Source organism: Tympanuchus pallidicinctus, unplaced genomic scaffold (assembly GCF_026119805.1).
Source record: "Tympanuchus pallidicinctus isolate F22 unplaced genomic scaffold, pur_lepc_1.0 scaffold3, whole genome shotgun sequence".
NCBI lineage: Eukaryota > Metazoa > Chordata > Aves > Galliformes > Phasianidae > Tympanuchus > Tympanuchus pallidicinctus.
In genome coordinates this window covers 24,172,780-24,200,415 of record NW_026294747.1, presented here as the reverse complement: position 1 = coordinate 24,200,415, position 27,636 = coordinate 24,172,780, and the positions used below count along the sequence as shown (strand labels likewise).

At 47.0% G+C, this 27,636-nt stretch overlaps 1 protein-coding gene across 1 annotated transcript; it reads right to left on the bottom strand.

Moving 5' to 3' along the window:
- Positions 1–37: 37 nt before the first annotated feature.
- On the bottom strand, positions 38–20,136 carry LOC128085896 (transmembrane protein 151B-like). The gene is made up of 2 exons (XM_052693885.1): positions 19,735–20,136; positions 38–3,034 (listed from the first exon to the last, which is right to left on the bottom strand). Exons 1-2 carry the CDS (start codon positions 19,822–19,824, stop codon positions 1,604–1,606), a joined length of 1,521 nt encoding a protein of 506 aa, XP_052549845.1. The 5' UTR covers positions 19,825–20,136; the 3' UTR covers positions 38–1,603.
- Positions 20,137–27,636: the final 7,500 nt, after the last annotated feature.

Sequence of the window (27,636 nt, the reverse complement as noted above, 5' to 3'; positions counted from 1 at the left end):
TGCTTCCAGAGTTGAAATAAACAGTGCATCAAAACAGTCATCAAACCAAAACAAAATGTATTTAACATAGTGCAACAGTCAATGCCATAAGAAATCACCATATGCAGTTACATACAATCTACACATACTAATCAGACTTTACAAATCTCATATTACACAGATACACACAGAACTGACTCGGGAGGAAGCATTTGTTGCTAGTCCCTTTGAGGGATCAGCTTCTGACCTACCTACCATAGGGAGGCACAACACCTTGGTTTTGGTAGTTACTGTATTGAGATTGTGTTGGGTTCTCCTGCAAGTTGGTGCCCACCTCAGCTACCCACGTGATGAAATGTTGCAGAGCTTGCTCAGCACCTGTTGAGGCCCTGGGGATCCTGAGCATGGCCAGAAGCCCCCGGGCTGGTCCCTGGCTCTTGGAAGCACCAGCCACCCCTCCTGTTGGTGACAATGCCAGGCTGATCTCACACCTTACTGAAGGCTCTGCACCCACTCGCAGGGAGCCTTGCAGGAAAAGCCTTCAGACCATCAGTGAGTGGGCTGTAGTGGATTTAACACCTTTTCCTCCCTGACGTCTCTCCTCCTTGCCAGTCCCTGCAGCTCCAAGCAAGTGGTAGGAATGAAATAACCACAAACCAGATCTACAGTCTTAAAAATAGTGGCACTAGCAGGGCACTGATCTACGTTACGGCTCTTGACGATTGCTAACACTGGTGGAGCTGAAGGAAGTTAACTACATCTGGAAATGCAGCAGTATCTGCTGCAGACCAGGCAGGGCATGGTTAGCAAAAGGCATGCTTTTTGCTTTGTTTGTGTATCACTACTCTGCGGTGAATGTCCTCAGCACTTCTCAGGGACATTTCCTGTGTCAGTGGACACTGAAATCTGTGCTGCAAATACCTTGTTTTGGGGCAACAAAAGACAATTATGGGCTGAAACATACCCTCACTGACAAAACCCCAGAAAGGTGCAATGAGAAATTGGAAAGCAGAGAAACAAAAACAAAGAAGGAAGATGAGAATAGGGAGAGAAGAGGAAGTATAAAAACAGAGATAATAAATGAAAGAAGGGGCAAAAAGACTGGCAGAAATAATTTTTTTAAAAGCCTTGTTTGGGGTTTGCAGCAGGTGACTTAGAGCCTGCAGAATTGAATTATCTTTCTGACTTGACACTGACTGGCTGCAGGCCTTTCAGTATCTTGCTTGGCCTTGCTGTCGCTTGAGTTTCCTACCTTGCAGGGCAAATGCATTGCAAAACACAGGCTTTTTAAATCCTCTCATGGAAACAGCTTTCAAATACTGACTGAAATGTAAAAGAAAGAGTGGGATAGGAGGAGAAGCAGAGACTCAAGAAACAAAGAAACAGTGAGGAGTAAAAGAGTGAAAAGAAGGGGAAAAATAAACATGGAGATGAATAGGAAGAGGGAGAGAAGCTTTAGAAATGAGGTGGGCCACTTGGCAGGGTGACCATATCCTCATGCAATGCCAAGAAGAAGAACTGAAAGCTCGTCCTGCTGACTGACACTTGCAGGCTGGTGGTGTCTCTGCAAGCACAGCAGTGAAGCTGTTCCAGAGCTGAAGAGCTGAGAAAGCATGAGAGCCCATCACAGAGATGTTTCTAAACAGGAGGAGCGTCTGACATAGAAGGGCTGTCCATCGTGCCCTTCCGGCCTATGCACGATCAAGACAGGGAAGAAGCGGGCGTCGTGGTAGGTAGGGGGGTTCTCGTTGACAGCCAGCTGGCTGGAGTAGGAGCAGCATTGCTCATCATGGCAGCCCCGGTCAGCAATGCTGCTGCTGCGGCTCCGCCAGAGGCCTGTCCTGTGGGAGCCATGGACGCGGCAGAGGGAGAAGCGGCTGGTGTTGAGGGACAGACGGGAGTTGCCACTGCAGCTGTGGAAAGCATGGCGTGAGAAGATGGAGGAGGTGCTGGAGGCACGGTTGCAGCGCTCACAGCCGTGGGCCACCTCACTGTACCGACACACTGTGTAGCTGTTGTACGCTGGGGAGTTGGCCAGGTCCATTAGCATGGCCTCCGAGTAGCTGGGGATCAGCTGCCGGTTGGTGCAGATGTGCCACTCCAGCTCTGTGCTGTCCTGCGTGGCATCCCGGGGCATGCGGTAACGGTAGAGGGGCTCCTCCGTCGTGGCGGGTGCTGTGTATTCCAGGCCCAGAAGCTTCTCCACATGGTAGTGGACATATGCAGTCCGATACTCTATGAGTACCCTGAGAGGCCACGAGATCATCAGGATGGCTGCCACCCAGAAAGCATAGTGGGACACATACCATGGGAGGTGATCTGGGTCCCCGTAGGCCATCATGAGCTCTTTGAAGTCCACATTTTTGAGCTGCATGCCTTCCCTTACCTCCATGTAGTCATCCAGCCCCTCTATTTCTGTGAAGAAGTGAGCCCTTTGTGTCAGGTAAGAGTTCTCAGACTCGATGTTGGCAAAGCTGAAGCATTTGGTGAACCTCAGCTTGGTGGCTGTGTAGCTCTCCAGGCCCAGGAGCTCTTTGGAGATGTCCTTGTATCCACAGTGAGAGTAGTCAAACTCAGCTTCGGCCACATGAGTGTTGACCCTCTCATGGTAGACTTGGGTGGTGGTATAGGCATCACCATTGCGGTACCGTGTTACCTGCCGGGTTCGCCGTACAAAGTGGTAGCTGATGGCCTTCCACCAGATGCACGGAGTGGCTTGCTGCATGCGGTTGATACATTCATAGACACTGTCCACATCAGCCTTGTACTGCAGCTCTCTCTTGACGTGGCAGTGCCAGCACTCCACCAGGTACACCACATACAGCATGGAAAGGAAGGCCAGCGGGATGTAGACATAGCCATCTGAGCAGGGACTGTCATGGTAGATCATGGACTTGCCCTTGAAGGAGCTGTCGAAGCTGAGCTTGGTGACTCGGGCCAGCTGACACCAGGCGACTGCTCCCAGGCAACCATACATGAGGATGGAGAGGAGGAGGCATTTCCAGTGTGACTCTCTGCACATGCAGGCACTCAGGGATTGCTTCACAGGGCGTTGCTTCAAATCACACCACCAAGGATAAAGGGAGAAAGACAAAGAGAGGAACCTGTCAGTCGCACTGCTTTACATAGTACATATGGTGCCTTTTGCTTTCCAGACTGGGTTTGCTCTTGACTGCCTGAGGATGGGGACACCACCCTACTTCATAGAAATGGGAATATTAACTATTTTGCCAGAGAATTTGTGACAGGACAGAGGTCTGTGGCCAAAACCACTTCCTTGCTTCCTCCAGCTCCCAGGAAGGAAGTCCTTCATATGGCAATGCCCACATTCAGGTCAGATGGGCATCCTGATGAGGGTGAGATGGGTCCTCAGATTCTGCACCCTGCAAGGAGCCAGCACCCATCCCCATCTACACACCTTACTATAGGGCCAAGAAGGTTTTGGAGCAGGGCTGTGGGTTTCCCCCTCATACTATGCTGCTGCAGACTTGGGGAACAGTGTCCTTTGTGGGGCCACAGCCCAATGGATTGCACCAATGCAGAGCTCCAGTGCCTGGCAAAGCTGGAGCTACTGACTGAGTCAGAGCTGACTCAGCCCCAGCCCTGAAACCTACTGGGTGATTGACACCATTCTCTTGGAGGTGAGCCATCAGGAAAATTACCAGATTCGAGCACATTTATTTGAAAAAATTGTCAGGATTACAGCATGGTGCACATAGCTTCAGGCTGGTTAGAAGACAAGTTCCTACCTAAAATAACCGAAAGGTTCAACCACTGGGGCTAAGGGTCTGTGAGTAAACGTTTAAAATATAGCATATCCTTCTCTTTGAAGTCACAAAAGTCAGGCTGGGAGTGGAGAGGGAGTTTGCATTCTTGTATTCCTGCTATGCTCACCAAGATGAAGTGGTTGTGGTTTTACCCCTGTGATGCTGCAGTGAATCAGCTGTGTTGTCGTGCTATGTTGGGCTATAATAAAAGGCATGAAATCCAGCCAAGCAGCTAGCGGAAGCAGAGTTGTCTCTCTGCAAAGAGCAGTAGCAGCACGGGTTATACCCTTGGCTGGCAGCAGCTGGTCTGTAGAAAGCATGTGACATGAGACCCCCTGCTCACCCAGTAGGTAATGTGTAGAGCTAAACTCATCCTTCTCGTCACTGCCGTCCTTTGCCTCTCCTTAAGTCTGAGAAAAAGACAGCATGACATGCTGATATTTGTGCATCATCATGCCCTCTGCTGAGCCTGATTTCATGCAAAAATAGAAGCATGCAACTACTCCTTCTCCCAGGGGACCACCTCTAATGCATTAAACTACTTCACAGATGCCAGCAGATGCTAGGTTTGGGAAATGTCTTCTCTTTTTTTACTGGGATAAGGTTCTCCCCTAGTATAGCTTTTCCTAAACCCAGAGCAGTTAGGATTCTGTAAGCAAGCTTGAATCACCCAGGATTTTAAGGACCAGCATCTTATGACTCAGGAAATAGTAGCACAGCACCACTAGAAAGAATTTACTGTTTTCTCAATGAGATGGAGGCATTGGCACCTAACCTTGCAGGGCTATCAGATCAGATTTAATACTGCTTTTTTTTTTTTTTTTTTTTCTGGAACAGAGAGCCACTTCTGAGTAACTATAGAGGTTTTTATGGCTTGCTGTGAGCATTGCCAAACTAGACTTCACAGGGTTAGGTTTTGATTTCTTAGCTTCTAATCTGACATTGTGCAAGTGCAGAGCAATTTTACTTATTTTAGGGAGCGACAGCATTCATCTGCAGCAAGGAAGGGCAGAATTTGGCTCCTGATTCTTCCTGATGCATCTAGAAGGAGCCTATAAAGATTTCTATTCTTATCCCAAGCCTTTTATGTATATTTGTGTGTCAAAATGAAGAATAATTATTTTGGACTGTATTCTTGTGACTAACAAAATGGATGCAGAGGAACAAAGCAGGTTATATGCCTTTGCTGCAAGCAGAGAAGACAAAAGACTTCAGTATAAGAAGGAATAAGGCTGTTTTCCTAACTTTTCTGCAGGAAGTCTCAAGGAAAGCGAGGAAGTGGCTTTAGGCAGTCACTACTTATGGGAGTTCTGCAGGGTGAATTGTTGAGTCTACATCCAGTCACAAAAAATTTGATCTCCAGAAACTCTTGTCCCAGTGCCATTCCTGACCAATGTAGGCTTCTCCCTATGGACCCATCTAAGGATGTCTAGTAGTCAGTTGTAATGTAAAGTATGTGCTTAAATACATCAGGAACCCCAACAGCCTGGCCCTGCATGCAGCCATGTGAAGGCTGTCCTGTTTCAGTGAAGGTGCTATTTGCCAAAGGCACTGCAATCCTCTCCTTTCCTTTATATTGCTTCCCTTTGAGTAATAACTTCTCTGATCTCTGAAGCTCTGTGGTCCAACTTGCAACCCACAGCTTGGCTCCTACCCAAGGACTGATTCAACCAGCCCTGCTGGTTAGGGTTATCAGTGGCCCTACTGGAGTCTGAGAGCTGGCAGATGCTTCTTTATGTGCTTAGCCGCACAAAATGCCACCCCCACTTTGGGAAAGAGGGTGACTCTGGTCTTACCAGTCTCGATCAGAGCTGGGCTGGCGGCTGCTCCAAGGCTTGCTCTGTGGAGACACCTCAAAAAGGGCCATCAGCCCCCTGTGCAGAGAGGGCTGGATCTTCCTGAGATGGGTTACCTTCACTGTTTTCACTGTAGCTTGTAAGAAATGCAACTTCTCTCCTGGCATTAGTGAGAACATGCAGCCATAGTGCCTACTGCCAGACCTCTCAGATTTACACACACCTATCAGTCAGTTCAGCCCAACCTTCGTGTTCAGAACTCTTTGGGAAAAAGGCTCTTCTTTGCTGCTGACTAGGTCTCATTCTCTGCAGGTCCTCAGTTACCAAAGGATATCTCCTCTAGGGTCTACCCCACTGGCTGTCCCTCTCATTTCGAGTCTTGACTATGTTCCTCTGGCTTATATCTCGTTATTTCTCCTTCCCTTTGCTGCAACAATTATCTAACTTTACTATAGTGTTAGAAATAATAACAGTGTGTTCATAAGAAAGACAGGAAATGCAACAAATAATTACAATAAAAGCATTACACATTCAAAAGTCTAATAACGAAATGTACCTTTCCATCTGTCTTTGCATAACAAATTCATTAGTATGCTAAGCCAGTGGCTCCCAGACTTTATTAATTAACATACCAACTTCTTGCAAACATGGTGTTTGTGGTAGTATGCGGAATTTTCTCCTTTCCAAGCACAGTGTTTCAGATCAGAACAGGGTAAGCCTGTATTTTGGGACAACTACAATAAATGCTTAAGGAAACTAACAATTTCCATGATAACTTTGGCCAGACAGCGAATGAAAGCTGTGTTCTCTGAGGAATGCTGCGGCTGCTGTGTCAGTTTGATGTGGGGCAAAACCCTAACCCCCTGGAATATATTAGAAGACAAATGTAACTGAAGAAATTGAGGACAGCAAGCTCTACAGCCAGAGGCAAGCAGAGACTGTCCCATAACATGCAAAAACTCAGAAACCTTATTTGCAAACTAGAACTCACAGATTTGAGCCCAAAACATGAAAAGTTGGGGCAGCCCTCCCCTGAGCTGCTCTTGATCCCATCCTGCCTTTGTACTGGGGCTTTTGACTGGTCCTTTCCAAAAAAAATCTCAGGCAGAGCGTTGGGTCTGTGCCCTACTCAAAATGGAGAGGGAGCTCCATGTTCTCCTGAGCTCTGTTTGTTGTCTGGTGGTATGAAATCTTCCAAGACACCAAATGATAGATGCTATTTAATGAGTTGCTGTAGTTGCTGGAAAATAGTCTCGAAAGCCCTAGCTGCTCACAGAGAACTGGAAATTCAACCGACACCTGCAGCAGACAGGAGTTTCCAGGCTGGCAACATTTTGGTTATTTCTCCTTCAAGGAACTTTTGTGCAGAACTTAGTTTGCAAATGAGAAAGCACACTGGCAGTGGCTGAAACAGCAATTGCCTTCAAAGCCACCCTCAGATGGCAGATACCTAAGATCAAATGCCTGTATGAAGGGACCGGTGTGGAACCGGCACACCAAACCCACACTTGTCCCAGCTCTGCAGCAGCCAGATCGGCTTCTGGGTACAGCAGCAGTCATTAAAATCATTAAAAATTACTTTGCATTGTAATAGCATGTAGATTTGGGCTGTTAATCTTGCCTAATGTAAAGGGGTGAGGAGAAAGCGGGAGGAGAAAGTGTGGCTTTGCACTTAGCAGCTGGAGCAGAGCATGGCCAGGGGCTGGAGGAGTGGGTGGGCAGGGTTTCATCCCTGGACAACTTGTGAGCCACCAACATGAAAATATGCTCAGCTAGACTGTAACTGACAACCATCCTAAGTAAGCTTACAAGCAACTGCATTGAGGGTGACCAAGAAGGCAAGACATTAAAAACTGCCCCACCATGCCACAGTATCGCCTTTGAAGGCACATTTGAAATGTAATAACATGCTTCTGCATGACTTATGTCCCTGGGTTTCTTCCTCTTGATGGGTACATAAGAACCAATGAGTGCTGGGGTGTGGGTGGAGGCAGGCATCCTTGCTCCCCTTTGTGAGCATCCACTGGTTAGAGGAGATGGAAGGGATGCTAGAAGCCTAGACAGCTTCCATCAGCTCAGGTTTTTAGGTGCCTACCTTGAATGTCTAGTGCCTCAGTTTTGCCAGTGGGGGCTGCTTTGCTGACCTTTGGACATCAGCATCTCTGATAGCTGGATTCACCAGCTGACCACATGGCTGCACAAGGTGATGGCAGGGATAGTTACAATACAATAGTTCTTTAGTACTCCCAGGTAGTAGTAGGAATTTCTCCTATCAACTTGTTATGAGTCAAACTGCATTTACATCTTAAGACCAGGGGACACTACATCTTCTCTCTCTCACTCGTGTACTTCACAGGCAATGCAGTGTTATGCTACAGTCCTATGTATAGCCCAATGACTGGTAGTTGGTAAAAGCTCATCTTGCATAAAAACTTCCTTTACAGACAAAAGCAAATTAAGAACTTACAACCCCTTCTGCAATTTGCTTGATGATTGAATTTCACTGCCATTGTAATTTTCTCTCACTTTAGCCCCCATTGATGGCAGCGGGGATTCCCATTCTGAATGTAATGAAAGACTCTTCATACTGCTGCCTTCTTTCTCTGAAGGTGCCTCTCCATTCTAATTATGACACCTCTTGGCTTTCTTTTTCCAAAATAAATGGGTCAAGGTCTCAAAGTCCTTCACTGCACGGCTTTTTTCTTTTTTTTTTTCCCCAGCTCTCTTTGGAGCTCTTCTTTTTCTCTATCACCTTTAGATCCTTCTTAATGTGCATCCTGCAAGTGCAGGATTTCAGCACTCATTTCACCAGCATTATACTCAACCATAAAATCACCCCCAATTTCCACACACTTTACCTTTTTTAAAAATCTCCAAGAGTTGTATTAGGAGATTTTGGCTTGGGAGTGTATATTCAAGCATTCACCCACTTTGCTCCTAGGTATTTTTTGAGATGCTATTTCAAGGACAGGTAAAAGGACAGAGTGCACTCTCCACCCTGAAATGTGTAACTTCAGATTTGGCTTTGAATTGAATAATGAAATTATCAAACGAAGCAGATCTCTCTGCAGGACTGTGCTCATTGTTACAGACCAGCCTCGTCATCTTTGTGTCAATTGTATATGTTATCAGCAGTGATTTTATGCTTAAATACAGTGGATAGTGACAAATCTAGCAATTATTTCTCTATAACTCTGCCAATCTAATGGCTAATATCCCATTAACTTATACAGGGCAATTGTCTTCATAAACCCAAACATCAGTCATCAGCACAAGGCCGTGGGTGCTGTGTGTGCACTGAGGTGCTTCTCACACTTCCAGTGCTACTGCCAGGGGCAATTCCATGTGCAGCTCTCGATGCTCAGTCAAACCCTGCCAAAGCTTCAGCAGAGCACATCATTACCTACCTAGTCATACACTATTAATCAGTAGTTGCATTTTACTTCAAAAGTGGGTGCATGGCTGTGTGGGTTCAAAGTGTTACTTCCTTTTCTTTGCCACTCACAGCACACAAGTGGTTGTGTTGACAATTACAAACCTTTGGTTTTGCACTCTCCTAATTAGGACTGCTGTACCAAATTTGAACCAAAAGCTGCCAAACTGACCCTTATAGAAGGAAAGAAATAGCCTGTGAAGTTCAAAGGAAGCTGATGAAACTGTTTTGCAGTTAGCCTTTAAAAAATTTATATATAATTTTGCCGGATGTTTACTACTTCTCTGTAGCTTCTAATGACAAAATGGCTTTTTCCTCTTCTGTCAGATTCAGTGCTTCAGTCTCCTTGAAAACTCCAGCAAGAGCTGGATAAGCAGAAAATGTGCTGCAACAGCATGAATTTATTCTAATGCTTGTTTTGTGGACAGTTTGGGGTCCAAGTTCGACCGCCTGTGTCTGGTTTGCAGTCAGATATCTGAGTTCCCCGATTTCAAAAGCATTCAAATTCTCCTTCAGGGAAATCATGCCAAAAGCGTTTCCTGTCCTTTGAAACCCCATGTGTGAACATGTTTGCCCTTGGTGGCTGACCTCAAGAGCTTCAATTTTGCTGAAGCAAAATGCTATCATGTCTAAAATGAAAGAATAAGAGAAAACAGAGGGTAGTGAGGACGTGGCCCGAATGGAAATAGAGAAAAGAGTGGGAAATACAGGAAGGGGGGGTGAAGAGGTGGAAGAGAGGCGAGGATAGCCTAGAGATGCTCTGAATGCAGATGTCACCAATGCAGATGTCACCGAGGCAGGAAAACAGAGGCAGCAGGTGAGGATGGGGATCTGCCAGCCCAGGAAAAGAACTGAGCAAGGATTGATATAGGAAAGGAGTGACCCTGTCAGCACTGAGGGACCCACTGAGCCAGCAATCCTCTCAGCCCATCTACAGTCTGAAAGAAGCTCCTCCTCACCAGATACTCCCTTTCTGCTGGGAACTTCTCTAAAAAAAAAAATCAGATCTACAGCCCTGTCTGCTCTACAATGGAATAAAGATGTGCTAAGAGGGGGCAGAGAGTCCCGCAGTGGTGACACCGTGCTGCAGTGGTGATGCTGTGGTCATGCCTCAGCAAGCAGAGATGCGCGGCAAAGCCTGGCATCACAGTGTGCTTCTGCTCACCTCCCACAGCTGGCTGCAGCACTGTAGTGTGACCTTATCACTGTCTTCAACAGCAAAGTGACCTCACAGCTTGGGATTGCTCACGTGAGCAACGAGTCAGTCTTGTCTTATTTTTTTTCTTCCTGTTTTAATTTGCAAACAGTCTTTCTGTCCACGGGAAATTACATGGAAGAAACACTGGCACAGGGCTAGAAGAAGAGAAATAGAAGCAGAGAAGAAAGAACCAAAAATTGGGGAAAAATTAATGCCAGCCACAATTTAATTTGCTTTTGTGGATTTATACAACATATCCCAGTGTGATAAATGAAAGGTAAAGAACAATCAATAACTACAAATCACACATTGGTGTTGTGACCAGACTGGATGTAAGCATATTTGTTATCTATGTCTTGTTCCATGTTAATCAGGGGAGAGCAGTAGAAAATGTTCCTGATGGACATGGCAGAACACAACACAGAGAGGCGCACCAAAACTTTGCTGAGGTGAATCCTCACTTGTGCTACTGAAGATAACTGAGGAGATCTCTGACACCAGGACCAGCCTTGGGTGTTCTGAGAGAACAGCTTCACCATTTGTGCACTAAGACAGGATGATGCAATGAGGGCAAGGAGATCTCCATCTGCATTCCCATAGAAGACAACATAGATGTGGGTGCAGATATCACCTTGCAAGTCCTGAGGTGATCGTGGTGAAAAGCTGGCCCAAAGAGGCTGAGGTGACTATAGAAAAGACAACCACAGGAGAAGATTAAGAGTACAATTCTTCCTGCCTCACAGGGCCAAATGAACTCCTATGTGAGATGTTCATTAGTACAAAGAGGAAGGAGCCTGCAGGGCTATGCTAACCCAGATGCTGGTGTATGATGGGTTGAAGAGCTCCTCCATTATGTGACCCAATCTGGGCACCGCACGGGGCATCAGTAATAAGGCCTGGTGAGGGAAAAAGGAGATATTACAACAACCATCTCATAAATCCTCTCCTGGGGAGCCTGAAATAAAATCCTTCCTCCATCCATCTTAAACTGCAAGAAGCCCATTACCCCCAGCTCATGCTGAGCCAATAGAAAGTGCTCTCAGCATGGCTGCCAGCATGGAGGGGATAGGAAATATAAGGGAAAGAAAGCACTGGAGAAAAACATTTAGCATCAAAGAGAATTTACTTTCGGTCCTTGAGGATACGGTACAGTTGTAGCTGCATGTTTTGAACACGTCATTTGCTCCTTTGCCATTAAGCTCCTGCAAGAATGAAAACCTCATGCAGGCAGAGGCTGTCACACTACTTCCAAGCAGAGATGCTCTTTGACTTGGTTTAAAAGGAATAACCTGTGTGCATGGCACACAAGTCAGTAGCATCACCAATAGAAAGGCATTTGCTCTGGCAGCTGCACTCCTGTGGTGAGCCAACATTGCTGGGTTTCTGGTTGTTTAAAGCCCTGTGGAGATTTAATCTCATCCCTCCTTCACCGGAGCTATAAGGGGGAGGTCTCAGGCTGGTAAGGTGCACAGAATGGAAGCATTCAATTCCGTTCTCGGCAGACAAGACAAACTACGAAATGGCACCTCTTGCTGATCCACCTGGATGCCAGCTGATAGGACCCCCTTGAGGTACAGCACAAAGGCAGCCTTTTACTTCACACTTTTCATCCTTGTGTATTTGAGGACTTAAGATACCATCAGAAGAAGAAAGCAGAGGTCAGGACAGAAGGAGCTTCCAGTACTCTAATACTTAACAGTTCTTCAAGCAGAAATAAAGGAAATCCCAGAAAATAAAAGATGTTTGTAGGCAGACAGTATGTAGGCACACATTATGACAGGATGGGAAATAAGCTTGCTAAAATGTAAGGAAGTTGAGGGATGTGAAGCAGTTGTGCCCAGTCACCTCCATTGGTGAAGCACACACATGCTGTTGCAAGGGAAGCTGTGCAGGTATGTTTTTGGCACAAAGGAATCCTAGCAACAGAGCGGTCACCATTTGCAAAACAGAAATCAGGGCTAAAAAACAACAGTTTTTTACCAGCTTACAAAATACTGCACTACAAAAGAATCCCTTTTTTCTCCAGAGTGCTGATGTTGCTACTGCTGGCTTTTGACAGTAGTGACACAAAGCCAAATTCCCTGTACATCTCCCTTGGATAGAGACAGTTCCCAGTAGACACATGGTAAATATTACTGGTACGAGGTTCACAGATGGGTACAGAGCTTTAGGATGGGGAAGGAAATGTCCCCTTAGGTCAGAGCTGAACTTACACTTCATCAGTCATCATGTCAAGAGACAGACACTCATTCAGCGTGGAGGAAAGTTCAGAAGGCAGAAAGTCCTGACTTCTGCCAAATCATCTGCTCAGACCAGGGCTGGAAAGACACCAGTCCCACATAGTGAGGAGGGAGGTTATAGCAGCTGTGCACCGTGCAACCCAAGTGATAGATGTAGAGACGATGGCACGAGACCCTTGTTGACAGGCTTCCCTGACTGTGTTTTTGCTCCATCCAAAGTGTGTTTCGTCATGCTGACTGACTGCAATAGCTGGCATGCTGTAGTCCAAGTTGGTGCCTCGTGACATGCTGCTACTGTCAGCGCCAGCCCAGTAACCTGCTTCATGCCGAGTGCTGGATGGCTCCAGCCAAGCAAGGCCTGCTGTGATGCTTACAAGTGAGACTGCTGGGATGCTACCTCTACTGGTGACTCTACTTCCTCCTGCTTGGCTTGGAGAAGCTATTCATGGGCAAGCAGAACCACATCTGAGGTAATCCTGCAGCTACTGCCTTGAGAGAAAATTAAGGAGTGACCTTTGAGAGGCCACACTAAGAGACAGCGGCAGGACTCCATGAACTTACTCTGTCGTGCCCCACATCCATGAGGGCAAGTGATGGCAAGGAAAGGCCCACCAGCCAAGAGAAAACAAGAGACCATCTCCTGGTGCTTCAGCCTGGAAACAGGAATAGTGGAAATGGGGGGGTTCCATGTGGCTGACATCTCCTGGATGGATCTGACAGGAATCCATGTACACCATCTTGTCAGCTTCTCATTGACTGTTGGCAGTCTAGTTGTCTAATGCCTCTGTTTAGACAGACTTTGCAAATTAGAAAAGTTATTCATTATTAATAATGCAATTTAATCTTTGCTTACTCTAAAGGAACACTCTGAGCTTTGAATGGAGGATAGAAAAATCTTGTAAGTGCTCAGAAGAAATGTGATCTGGAACTGATCCAAGTTCCAATGAACTCAAGAGAAGTCTTTAAAAGTGAACTGTGAACCAAGCCTGATCCAGAACTACAAAGTTTATTTTATATATTATTATTATCATCATCATCATCATCATTATTTTTGCAATGGTGTGCTTTTATCTTAGTGGTAACCACTGGTAAAACAGAACAAAATATATCTGTGATTTGGCCTCTCAATTTCCACCCTTCCTGTCTCCTGTGTGTGACTTTCTATTTGGAGCCAGCTAACCATGCTACAGTAGATTTCCCAGCATCATGGCATTGGGCTCAGGCTATGGCTAAGAATTTCTTGCAATAACATCCAACACTGGTCTGTCAGATTCACAGAGTGCCTTTCTCTATCTCTGTACTTTTTTGAACACAGCTGGAACCTCAGCAATGTGAGACTTTTTAATAATGGTTCTCCTGTTAAGATGACGTAGCATCCCAGCAGTGAGAAAAGAGGATCTGTGATGAGTATCACTCCTTTCTCTCTCATACTTTTCTTTTCCCTCTCAGGTGCACACTCTGCAATAACATATGACAACAAAGTAGGTGAAAACTGAACTGGGATGTACAATATATCAATCAGCACAGAAAGAATGCTACATGTCAGCTGGCACTCCCTGTACATTATGCACCCAATGTAGAGCCAAAGAAGCTGCAAACTTCATCACCTTGTGAGTTATAATCCCCTCCATCCTCTCCCAGGCATTGACACAGCACATGAGAAGGGCTGCCAGGTATGCCAGACACCACTTCCCAAGCTTAGCTCTGCTGAGGGAAGGCTACCAGCCTGACGCCACGCAGCCATGCTTCTCCAGCCTTCCCACTCACCATCTGTCCTGCCTGCTTCTGCAAAATCTCCCACTACATCTTGGGGGCTGAGGATGCCCCTTCTGCTGGGGCAGAGTTAAGGTTGCAGTGGGTGTTGCCTGTGGCATATGGTAGCTCTTCCAAGGCTAGGATGCATGGGGGAAGAGCAGAAAGCATAAACGCCTATGCAGGAACTTCTTTTCCTTAATTTGGTGTCTTGGGATGAGATGCAGTTCAGATAGAGCCCAGCATGGGCAGTTCTGCTACCAGCAGCATTGTGGGGATTGTCTCATCTTACACTGCTGCAAAGGTGACTTGAGCATTTGGGTTTTGGTTAGTTAGCCCCCTGCTACGAGAACTGTGACCTCAATGATGTTTCATGATGTGCTAATTTTAACTTTGTAGTTCTGAGACTCAGAGGAGCCAGATGAATGATTATATTCTTCAGTGAACTCTTCAGTGAACTATATTTTCCATGATTAGAATTTAAAAACTAATTGACTACTTAGCTGTGCTTTTCTGAAAATTAGAACTGCTATAAGTGAAAAATCAAACAGAGCCTTATCTCTAGTGCCACAACGGTGTCACTGGAACAACTCAATGGCTTGCAGAGCTGGCAGCTCAAGAGCGCAGGGTTAGGTGTTTACTCACTACCATATGTCAGGACACATCTAGAAAAAGCCCCCAATGACTATGGACCACTTTGGGACATTTTGCTGTTTTTAATCTTTTGATCACCAGCAATAATTTAAGCTACTTTACTTCAACTCCAGAGTGTAAGAAGAGATGAGAAGAAATCCCACGCTGTGTTCACAGGAAGAAGATTCCTCTTGCTTCATCCCTGCAATGGCTTTCACTTGAGTGAAAGGGAGACTTGGTACCCACCCTTCCCTTCTGGATGACAATTATCTTCTACGATGTCTGAAGTGAGAAAGAGAGAACAAGAAGCGTATTTGGAGTTTCAAAGCAGTGTGCAGACCCCTTGCTTTCTACTGGTATCAACTGACCATCTGTCTTCTCGAGGGCACAGCATTAGAAATGACACCTGCATGGGACCTACCACCTGTTCTCTCCTTTTCCCATTGATGCACTTAACAGCTGCTTGCCAACTGTCCTTATGACTCTGTAGTGATGGAGCTCCAAGGGAGCACTCTGTCAGAGAGGCCAGTGCCCTCAGAAACCATCACAGCCAGAGCCCAAGATGCCGTTCAGAGCTCAAACACATCTGTCTGATGTTTCCTATCTATTTCTTTAAACTCTCAGCAGCTTTTCGTGCAAAGTACAGAAAAGAGAGACAACTTCTGAACACCAAGAACAAGCACGTGAACAGAAGATAAAGTGGGGCAAAGGAAAGAACAAAAGCAGAAGATGTGATGTCTCAGCACAGATTTTCTTTTGACAGGATGTGCAATGCAAATATTTCCTGGAACTGCAGGGTCATGAAAAAAGAGCTTTGCTGTTCCTCTGATGCAACTATTGTTGGAATTTTTTCCTTGTCTTTAGGAGAGACACTATTTGCATCAAGAAATAAGGAGACCTCTTTGGTTTCTGCCTGCTGAAACCCCCCTCCCTGCAGGAGGGATAGAAAACGACTTTACCTGTTTGACTCTCACTTGAGAGGGGCAATATTGTACTCCGTGTGAATAACATCTCTTAGGTCAATCATATTTGCTCTGGATAGAAGAACCAGAAGCTATTATTCAGGATGTTGCTCGAGCAGGTCTTACGCAAGAAATTCAGAAGAACTTAGGGGAAGGAAAAGCACTTCACATTTCATATACGTGTATGTATATGTTTGTGTGTGTGTTTCATGTTCTCCCTTTAGCCAGAAGACAGGGTCAGTGCTGCTTTTGGGAGAGAGATTTAGCAAGCAAATAGCCTTTCTCTGAGAACTGGTACTCAAAGGTCCCCCCTGACCTTCTGCTTGGAAGTGGTGGCAGGGACCAACACTAATCTCCATCACAACCCCTGTGCCTTCCTTCCTCTCCACCCTCTGTACCTGACTTTGTTTCTGGTTGGCCCAGAAGCCACAGTGAAACAGCAAACCCTTGCAGGAGGAGGAGGCAGATACAGAGACAGTAAGGAGCCAAGAGGTTCCTGTGGATCTGTGGAGGAAAAGCTTTGTCAGAGCATGAGGATCTGCTGGTGAGAGAGGAGAGAAACTGTCCACAAAGATGGGGACAATAGAAAGCTATCTGATCTAAGTTATGAAAGGATTTTTGGCTGATGTTTTCAGTGCCATAGAATAAGCCTGAATAAAATAAATCTGTTTAATATTTACATAGGGGAATAGGGATAAAAAGCTGGAGGGCTAAATACAGACTAAGCCCCAAGTAGCAAGTGACTATCCAGTGGCACACTTAAGCAGAAAGGACGCAGCTATCTTTTGACCTGACGGTCTACAAAGCTGTAGCCTGCAAACAAGCCAAGCCACACATGTGTTTTCTGAATTTGTTGCACTCCTTGGTGCTGCTGTGGCCACAAACAGCATTTTGGAAACACGTTTCTGCTCCACTTAGCATTGGCAGCAAGAGGCAGCTGAGACAGTTTACGTGGTCTCTCTCTTGCACAGCATTTCCAAGAGTATCGGTGGGCTGATGACCACTGGTTTCAGGAGCATCTACCCAGGAGGTTTTCTCTCTTTATTTAAACAGGCCAACCGATTGCACTATGTCATGCCCAATTAGAGTTCTTAAATATGGAAGACAAGATAAAACCAGTCATGGACAACTGCTGTTTGACTCTGCCAATACAAACAAGACAAATACATAATTCAAAATGTCAAGTGGCTGCTGCCTTCAGCTTTCTTGAGTGATTACTTGGCTTTGGTAGCAAATAAATGACATTTGTACTCACTAGGTTTATTTTCCTCAAAAAAAAAAAAAAAAAAAAAAAAAAAAAAATCCAGCTAAGTTTTAAAAATGTAAACATTTAAGACCATTTCTTAAATGGAAAAAAATGCAGAAAAGCCACCATCAAGTCTTCGGTGTAGGTGTAGGCTGTCACAATAACAAGTAAGACAAGAAAGACAGCCAGCCCACAGCTTAACCAGGGCAGTACAGAGCAGAGGGGAGGAAAGTAAAGGAGAATCTATCAGAAAAACAGTCAACAACAATAACTGCTGAAATGTTTAGAAAAATAAGGCCCTTCTATTCCTTTCCTTCAAGAGTGAATGCACAAGAATTAATGAGATTGAAAAATCCAACACCACCGCTGAAACCACGACAATTTCAGGTCATTCAGCTCAAAAAATTGATATCTCAATAGGAAGAAAAAGAAATATCAACAACAAAAAAAAAATCCAAACCAACAAACCACCCCAAAAAAAACCCAACAAATCACAAAACATCTGAGTAGTGGCAGGTAATCTGAGAGCTTGCTCTGACATTCAGCAACAACAGCTGTAAACCCAAGCGGCCCTTGGAAGAACTGGATCCATGCTGCAGCTGGGGACCAAGCAGGCTCTCTTCTTTCTGCTCCGCAGCAGCATCCTCATTTGTGCTGTTTTCAAGAACAACAGCTTGGACTTCAGACACATTCTCAGTTAGTCACTGAGGATTTTATCTCACACTGATGTACCCCCAAATAAAGCCAATTTAAAACCATTGTTAAGATTTAAGTCTATGTATTTGATCCAAGGGAAATCCATAAAATGACAAGAGTCATAGAGAAGTCCATTAAACGCCTGCTTAATACAGGACGTTTCAGTACAACTGCAGATCCAAGCAAAAAGGACTATTTACATTGGGATGGAAGAAGCAAGAGGAAAAGACCAAGGAAGTAGGACTGCAGGGTTAAGACATCACTGTTACAGGCATTTCGGATATAGATTCATGTGCAAATGTTTGTGCTGGAACAGAAGAAAAACAGAGAGGAGGATGACTGAAGTGAGATATAATGTGCTTAGCAGAAAGATCAAGTGCTCTCATGTCTAGAAATGACTTAGATATTTTTATGGTGGACTTAATATATTGGAAAATCTTCTGTAGCTCGTGGTTGTAGGCCAAATAAATCAAAAAAATCCCTTTCAGCATTAACCATCTATTGATCTTCTGCGGGGCTGTAATTACACTGGGGAGCTCTGCTGTCAGAACAGCAGCTGTATCCTGGACCCAGTAACAGCTCTTAGCAGTGAGCTGTGTCGCAGGTGTTTATAAAGCAATTGGACAGGTGAAAACCCTCATTTTCACCCACAGAAGACAGTTTTTTTCAGCGTAAGCTGAAAAGTCAATTTTCTACTCTAGGTACTTTAAAAACTGTAGTTTAACCTAAGCATCTTGCAGTTTCACGCAGGCTTTGCTGAGCCAACTTTATTTCAACTACAGGATCATGAGACTGTTGACAAGCCATGGGACCCATTAGCAAAAGCTTTAAGTTGACCAATTGCCCACAGAAATGTTCAAGGTTTGTTTTCACTTCTCTCATTGCTTGAAGGCTGCTCCTTGCATCCCTGTAAGTGTCTATATTTGTTGTTATCTCCATGTCATGAAGAAAGTTCAACCACTTCCATGATTTGTACATGGATTAGGAAGTCTAAGTGGCAGACCTGTCAGAACAGTTGGGAGCAAAGACTGCATGAGGTGCAGAGGGAAATCTCAGGCACTGTGAACACAAGATAGCTGGCTGTCCTGAATATACAGGGCTGTGAGCATATTGTCATTGGCTGCTGCACAGCCCTGCAGCTGTCTGGCTGGTGCCTTGTGGCTCAGTATTTGTTGTGTCAGTGCTCAGACACATCCGTCATCCCCTGCCTATGATCTTCAAGGCCGCAGTAAGGGCTTCACAGATGATGCAAAGAAATACGTTTAGCCATATGTGCGACAGCGTTTTCTACTGCAAATTAAGCATCGGTAGAACCCAGACCCTAAGGGAAAATGGGAGGGATGACCTCAGTCTTTTGGCCCAAACACCTGAACGCCACCCAGCTCCAGGCTACAAACCCATTTGTGCACTCATCCTGCCCCTCCCGCAACTCACGCCAGTGCCTGAGAGCCGCAGTTCCCTTAACCATCTCAGAAACCCTCGTGAAACGGTAGGCACCCCTAGGACAAAGCCCAAGGCGTTCTTGGAGACAAACTTCCACCCGACAGACCTCGTTGCTCCATGCCGCATCCTCCCGGCACGGAGATGCTCAGCGGGGCGGCAAGCGGCACCGGGGAAGGACCGCAGAGGGGCTCCCCGCCCGGCCGGGTTGAGCCAAGCCCGGCGCCCCCAACACCTGGCCGCTGGGGACTCCGCCCGCTCCCGCCGGCACCCCCGGCACTGCAGGGCGCGGCGGGCACCGCGCTGAGGTCCGCTCCGCACCGCGCAGAGCCCCGCTCCGCTCCGCACTGCCCCGCTCTCGGCTCCCTACCGGTGGCTGCTGGCGGCCGCCCCCGCGGCGCGGCTGCAGGTCCCGGCCGGGCTGCGGGGGCCGCGGCTGCCTCGCCGGCTTCCCCCGCTCTGCGGATCCCCTCCTCGGCCACCCGCTCCCGCTGCCCGGCGAGGGGCTCGCCGGCCCCTTCCCCACGCCCATCTCCCCTTTTGCCTCCCGAGCCCCCCCTGGGCCGGGGCGGCTGCCCCTGCCGCCGCTCACCTCCTCCCGCTCGGCGGCGGCCGGCCCCGGCGTGGGGCTGCTGCCCGGCCCGCTCTCAGCAGCCGCCTCGGCTTCCCCCTCCGAGGACATCCTTGGCCATCACCGGCGGCGGGGGCTCCGGGCCCCCGAGCCGCCCCCCGCGCCCAGGGCCGCCCCGCCGGGTCTGCCCGGCTCCTTCCACCATCCCAGGCAGGCGGGCAGGGAGAGAGGGAGGGAGGCGGCGGAGGGGAGGAGAGAAAGGCGAGGCGGAGGGGGGGTGCCCCAGCCGCTCACGGCCCCCCCAGGTGGGCAGCGAGCGCCCGGCTGCTCCCGGAGAGCCTCTGCGGAAGGCTGAGAGCTGCGGGGTGAGTCCTTCCCGCACCGGGGGCTCCTTCCCGCCCCCCTCCTGGAGCGAGCTGCCCCCGCCCCTGGGATGCTCGGCGCGGCTTCACGCCTCCGCCGCCCGACCGTAGCCCCCGACCGCCTCTCCTGAAGCCCGCACCCCTCCCGGGCTGGCGGCGGCACCGCGCGGCTGGACGAGGCGGCAGGACGAGGGGGAGGAGGAGGAGGAAGGCTGCCCCTGGCACCGGATGGCCAAACTTCTCGAGAAGACCCGCTCCTCTCCCGTCCGCTGAGACCAGCAACGGGAGCGAGCCCTGGGGCTGCCCCAGCCTTCTCACACACGTGTACCCTCGGAGAATTTCTGCCTCGATGCCTGCGACAGAGGAAATGGAGGAACCCCGCTTCTCCTGTCCCTTCCTCCCTCCCCTCTGCCTCAGCCTTCCTTGCGGGTTCATCCATCCAGCACAGGTTCACCCCAAGCAGCCTCCCGCAAACCCCTGCACTGTCAGCATTCCCTCCTCCCGCCTGCGCCCAGCACATCCAGGCATTATCTGCTGTCCTGCATCCAGGACTGGTGTACTGCACCATCTTATCTCTGCATGTTTGCTTCATGTTTCATTACACTCTTTGCCTTGTGAGGCTCATCTCATTTGATCTGTTTCTCTCTCTGTGCCCTACAGCAGTATGTATTTTAAATGCTTCGTAAAATCTTGCAAGCAGGCAAGTGAGCAGACTTGAAGCATCAACCTTAGCTTTAATATTCTCACCTCAACTCCTGCCACAACATGCTTGCAGCTTATCAGGCGTGCTGCTCCGCACAACTCTGCTCCAGCATAAAGGCTGCATGTGAGGTTGGCTGGGGGGGCCTGTGGAGCAGTGGGTTGCTCGGCCCATGTGTGTGAACATACAGAGAGAAAAGCCCCAAAGCTGGGATTTTCTAGAATTGTTGTGTCTGCTAAATCTGGATTTCAGGACACTGATTGGATGGGATGACTCTTGGCTGATTCCAGAGGGAGCAACCCCCCTGGCTTTGGAGGTGAAGGACACCAATGAGAGACACTTGGCAGCCTCCCTTTGGCTTCTGTACCTTTTGAATACATTGCAGCACGTGCACTGCCACCATAACTGCAGCCACATGGGACTTTTCCTCCCCTGAGCTCACCTCCTTCTGCCAGGAGTTGCATTTGTTCTGCTGCATCCAGCATGTATGTGCAAAGTAGTCTGGCTTTTGCTTCCGTCAGCCCTGGAGAGGAACTGCAGGAAGCACACGGTGCTAGGCAGTACAGTGCAGGTTTTCTAAACCACAAGAAAACGCACGTTTAAAATACTTTGCTTCATTTCCTTAAGTGGCACAACGGGGAACAATCCCTCAGGGCTAAGTTGGCCAGCAGACGGCAGGGAGTGGATCACATCTGGGGTGCGGGAAGGAGCATCAGAGAATGCGTAAGGAGTGCCCCTGCCTTACCCGGCAAGACCTATAGGGGAAGAGAGATGAAAATCCCGGTCTGCTTGGTCAGCTTGTGCGTTTGTGTGGTTGCTTTCAGTGACATCACACACACTGTAAAAATGGTGGCAGTGCTGATGGAGCACTGCGGTTAGAGGGGAAATGTGCCAAGCCAGAGAACTGTCCCTGGAGGTATCTGTATCCAGTGCTACATGAGAGCCAAATTCTCCTGGTAGGGACTGTTACACAGTACTGTCAAAGGCACCAGCAGCAATGATGGGAAGAAGCAAAAATGGGATTCACTGTGCTGTGAGGCAGCAAGGAAGGGCATCCCTATTTCATAAGGTGACAGGGGTGAGCAGTTCTCTGAAGTCAGGGACTCAGCTGTTACAGAGAGCAGGGAGACACTGTGGAGGGAGGTGTCAGCAGCCCAGCCAAACAGACCAGGAGTAAGAGCATCAGATTTAAAAGCTGAGTCACACAAGGACAGAAAACAAAGACCTGGCAGAGCTCAGGTCTGTCTGTCAACCCATGCCAAACAGTCACCTCTGTTTAATAAATACATCTAATACCCACTGGGCTTTGCGGCAGCCTGAACAGCTTCAGGATGGTTTTTAATTTATTTTCATTTCCGCAGACACTCTGCTTTTGATGTTGAATAACCTGTGATTTATTTAACCTAAACCAATCCTGTTTGGTGCTCAGGTCTGCAAGCAGTCTCAGGGACTGGTTTCCAGCCCTTCCACCTTTAAGAGAAGAAGACATTTTCTGAAGTGATGTACCCCCAGCTGAGCACAGGGTTTTGATCCAAAAGGCAAAGGTTTGTACATCTTTCTACCTGACATACTGTCAGCATCCTGGTGGCACCTGAAAATCATGGGAAAAAGCCTGAAGATAAGGCAGACCCAGAGAAGGGATAATGAAGGTTGCTAGCCCTGAGATTGAAGATTTAGAAATGTCATCTATCACTCGGTGCTGTTATTTCCACCTCTGTGGCTCCAGATTCAGTGCATCAATCTCCGTTATCAACTTTCACAACCTGAAGAAACAGGCGAAAAAAGAAAAAAAAGGAATTCCAGAAAGTACTGGAAAAGCTGTGCAAAGCTCATTTTTTTAATTTCAGAAATGCAGAGGATCAGTGTCACTGGTGTAAGCTGCCTGAAGAGGCTATTTTTGTTCTTTAGAAGCTTTTTCCTCTATTTTAACATGGATTAATTATGAATATTTATATATATATTACAAAAAAATATGATGAGCAGTTTGCAGGCTGGCTTGCAAAATATGTATACCATATTGTAAAAATCAGCTCCTTTTTTTGGGCTTTGTGCCTGGTCACTCACTCTCTCTAAATGGCAAGCAGAGAACAGAGACAATGCACGTTTGTGGTGCTGCCTCTCCTATTCAGAGCACCAAGGAACTGGTGCAGTCAGGAACTGCAGTCCGTGTTGGTGTGGATGCCACTCCGAGTGTGCCTCTGCTGGAACACCACTCGTCTTTCCTCTGAGCTTGGCTAGGACACAGCACAAATTTAACAGGCGGAATTTTGTTCCGCTCTTTAATGAGACACACTATTTGGGCTAAATTTGCAAAGGTCTGATATGAGGTATACATAGGAGCTTGCTGCTTGTCTTAAAGATGAGACAGCTGTGGGGATCATGAGTGCTCACAGCCATCAAAAGTCACAGAGCACTTTAATGAAAGAGAAACATTAAGCCTCCTGTCTGGGGGAGATTCCTACTAGGGAAATTGCAGTGACATCTTCAAATCACTTCTCTGCTGCTCCAAGAAACAGCATAAATTAATATATACTGTTAACAAACTGCCACATGCTGCCCCAAAGTGAACAGGAATGGGAAGAGTATTTCCAATACAGATGGTTTCTAAGTTGACTTATGCAAATAGGCATATTGGAAGAGAGGAGCTATTGCTAAATATAAAATAAGTCATGCTGTCCTACCACTTGTGTGAGCTGCCAAAGAACGAGACAGCCTATCCCTAAGGAGCAAGCCCACTTGTTTCAACAGGATTTTAATCAGCCCTTAATGTAGGGGAAAAAAAAGAAAGAAAAAAAAAAAAGAGGTGCATCTCTAGTTAATAACAAGCTCTTTCCTTTCTGAAATTATGAATTTAAACATTTACTGGAATCACAAGTGGCATTTCCCTCACTGTACCTGTTTATGAGCCGATATAATTTAAAACATCTATTAGCCTTTGCAAAGCCTGTAAAGGGAGAACACTGCATTGCTTCAATATTAGTGCTTAGTGTAATATTTGTGAATTAAATTGTGGGCATACCAAAAGAGAATCTGTCTGGACCATTCATAAAATGAGCTTTGATATTCTTTTAGTAAGTAAAAAGCTGAAGAGAGACATCAATAATTTATTAGCACTTGGATTACATCCTCTGGCACTTGTAGTTTATTGCCTTCTTGGAGAAAAAGAGGACAAGGGCAATATTGTCTCCTGGGTTGTGAAGCTTTTGCATTCTCTAACATGGTGGTGTTGACAAGGGAAGCCTCATTTTTAGTGGTATTCTGACTCCCACAATACCCGTGCCTCTCAGCATAATGCTCACAGCTCCAGGAAGCATGGTGGGATGAACCATCAGCCCTGTGTTGTGCAAGATACTTTCCAGATACCAGCATGAAATGACACAGGAGGCAGCAGTACCATGCCTAGTACACAGGTAGCCCTGCTGTAAATGACAGATCATTGTCCAGAGAGGCCTGGGCTTCAAATAGCTAATGTACAAAACTGTGGTGGCTACGGGGAGCCAATATGGCTGGACAGCATGGGTACCACTCAGAGAGATGTGAAGCCCAAGACAGGGGCCCTTTCCAGAGGCCAAAGTGCTCCTCATTCCTTGTCACCTCCTGCCATGGTCACTTCCTGGCACTGCTCATCACCTTCTCTTCATTTCTCAGTCAATCTCTTTATTCCAGGCTTTTTTTCTTTTCTTTTTTCTGTGTTCCCTCCCCCCAGTTCCCTCCAGTGTCCCTGCCCTGCTTCTTACCTTCCCTTTCCTGGTGGCAGTGATGCCGACTCTTCAGCTCTAGGCTTAGTAATGCTATTGCTGTCTTGTGTAGATATGCCAGAATTTGCACTGACATTTGCTCTTTTTCATCAGAATGAAATGTTCTTCCTTTGCATCTATTTCTCTGGCTTGTGCCTTTCAAATTTGGCACTAGCCATCTATTTCTCTTTCCCCTGTCTTGCTCTTTGTGACGTGCTGTTCCCAATGCCTGAACAATCAAAATGACCTAGCCACCTCCTTTCCCAGCTTTGCAGTTTCTCAGTCCTGAGAAATCTTACCCCATTCTGTCCCAATCACTGCCACTGAAAACTGCACCTCCTCTTACTGTACTCCCTCAAGTTGTTCTCAAGAAGCACTCAGCAAGAGCATTCCTCTGCTAACTGAACTGCAGCAGAATCCAACCTCTTCCCTTTAGGGGCTGCTTGTGAGAGAGGACGTCTCCAGCCACCACTGACAGAGTACATGCTGTTCTCTCAGCCCCAGGTAGGACACAAAGGGCTATAGGCAGCATGAAGAACCTAGAGCTGCCTCTGCCCTTCTCTATGCACAGTTTTTTTGTTTTCTGCAGGTGCAGACATTTCCTACTCTGTGAATACTGAACAGAGCTGGATAAAAGCAGAGAGATGCTCTGAGAGGCAGGCAGCAGTGAAAGGCCATGCCCACCATGGCCTGAGTCTGAGAGAGGACTTTGCCCATGTAATGCCAAGTCTGAGTTGATGTACCCTGCTGTTCAGAGGGATTTTTTAATGCTACTCACAAAGTGCTTTGGAGCAAATGAGGACAAAAGTCTTTTTATAAGTATTGCAAAGGCATTTCAATTTTGATGGTCTGCTACACACAATTAAGAGGAATTTGAGCCCCTAGAATCTCTCCTCAGCACTGAGGGGCTTCATGAATCAAAGGGGGTAGCAACTGAAGAAACAAAAGGAAAGGGAATTTGCTTGTTATCACAACACTTTGTTATCTTAAAAAGGAAAAAGAGCTCTTTAGACACGGTGGCTGACCAGAGGAGCAATCAGCAGCGGCTTTAAGTAAAATACAGTGTGCACAGCTGGAGAAAGAGCAAATGCGTACTTCTGGTCCTTAGCAGGAACACCTAACTATCTTGGCCATCTCGTTTCCAAAGTTAAACCCAGGAGCCCAAACCTATGCACTGACCTCCACGTCTCATGCCTTCTGGTGCAGAACAGCCATCTGGGCAGTGACACTCCAGAGCCAAGATGATAATTTGGCGGGTTCCCAGTATTTTCCCATGGGAAAAAAGCTGGGCAGTTGCTGCTGCTGTACGTCTCTAGAAGGCAGCCTGCCAGCCCCCAGGGCTCTTGTCCAGTGCCAAGCAGATCTTTAAATGCATGGCCCTCAGTGACAAACCAAAATGAAAAGGTGCCCATACATATCTGAGCAATCGGTGCTCCAACACTGTGATATTGTGCAGCCACTGGTGTGATCTCTGCAGCTTCTGCTGTAACTGTGTCACTGAAGAAAAGGGCTTTTAAGTGTTGGTGCTGCTAGCGGCACTGCTTGCTGCTAACCGGAGGAGCTCTGCCTGACAGCCCTCCTCTGGGAACCATCGACTCCTCTGCTCCTGACGTAGGCAACTGTCACGAAAGATCACAATAGCTATAAATGCCTTTGCAAATAAAATTAAAACAACAACAGCAAAACAATGAAGAGAATTTGTTGTCAGGCAAATAATGAGCATAAGAGAGCACTGTAGAAAAATGTTTTCACAACAAACTGGTAGAGAAATGTGGGTAGCTGAAGCTTTCTGATGACTTTGCTCCCCTCACCAAGTACTACCAGTGAGGGAGGAGTCCCGTCCTGGTGTTAGGCAGACACCAAACTTTGCAAGTATTGAGCCTCCAGGAAAAAAAATGAATTAAAGAGGGTGATAATATCTACTGTATGGAAGGCCAGTAAAAGCATTTCTTTGGTCTACAAGGCGACAGAAGAGTTCAGAAGCAACTTTGTACCACTACCACATTTACGCGTTAGATCATCAGGGCTCTAGAAGTTTCCTTTGAATACTCCTCTTCCTAACACCACTTCCACTTACCTTTAGACAAATGCCTTTTGCTAGGCTGCTGGTCTCTCCCTACCCAGGAAGCTAGGTGAATGCAGTGTGTGCTGCTCCTGGAGAAGCAGAAGTGCATACCACCAGCATGCTCCTCTGGCAACCCACAGCATCTCACGTCATTCCCAAGGAGATGGAAAAACAGCTTTGGCCTAGGGAGACTGCAGGGGTGAATCCTTGCAAAGACAAGGTACAGCAATCTGCAATGGCCCTTGATATTTTCAAAGATGAAGGCAAAACCCCAACTCTGTGTGACTGCAGCTAGTTCTGCCAGATCACTTAAATCATCAGGACATCACGATCATCACTATTAAAAACTCTTGGCAGATCTAGCAGCATTAGCATAGCTATTTAGAGTTAAGTACTTCAGGCTCGGTTCTCCTGGCAGTATGAGCTAGCTGCTGAACACGCACCTTCAGTGAATACTGAGCTCCCCAAACCAAGCACATAGCAAAGGCCATGCCTTCTGTTCCAAGGGTGTGAGACTGGGATTCTGAGAGAAGTGAGCTACTTTGGGCACTCCTTTTGGTGCACATTCTGTTTGGTGCAGGTGGGATTTGTATAAAGATGCATGTATAACTGCCACCCTGCTTAGATGCAGAAGTAGAAGGTTTACCCCAACCTTACATAAGGAAATAATCAGAAGTCAAGAAAGGAAAAAATCCTGAACTGAGGTTTGCCACTGAGGATAATCATCTGAGCACATCCAGTGCTTTAAACTGTCTTAAATTGTGTGAAATATGAGGCTTAGGCATTTTGACAGGCTTCCTTTAAAATCTACAACAGTGGACTTGATTGCATCCACCACTTTGCTCAGATTTTGGCAGACAGGTCCAGCAACAGCCATGAGTGACACTATCCTCAGCCCAAGGAAGCTGAAGTACAGAGATGCTGCTTCCCTCTCCATGATATAAGAGGTAGATGGCATTGCCAGACAGGGTCAGCTCAGAGACTGTTTTCATTTAAGCCTCTGTGAATCAGTGAATGTCAACGACAGTGTATTTGCCACTGCGCAAACAGTGATTTTCA

What these genes read in the sequence shown, in the direction of transcription:
- LOC128085896 (XM_052693885.1), bottom strand. Translation starts at nt 19,824, where the DNA reads ATGTCCTCGGAGGGGGAAGCCGAGGCGGCTGCTGAGAGCGGGCCGGGC. An exon ending in CCGCCGCCGAGCGGGAGGAG is followed by an intron (nt 3,035 to 19,734) that starts GTGAGCGGCGGC and finishes TGTGATTTGAAG; the next exon opens with CAACGCCCTGTGAAGCAATC.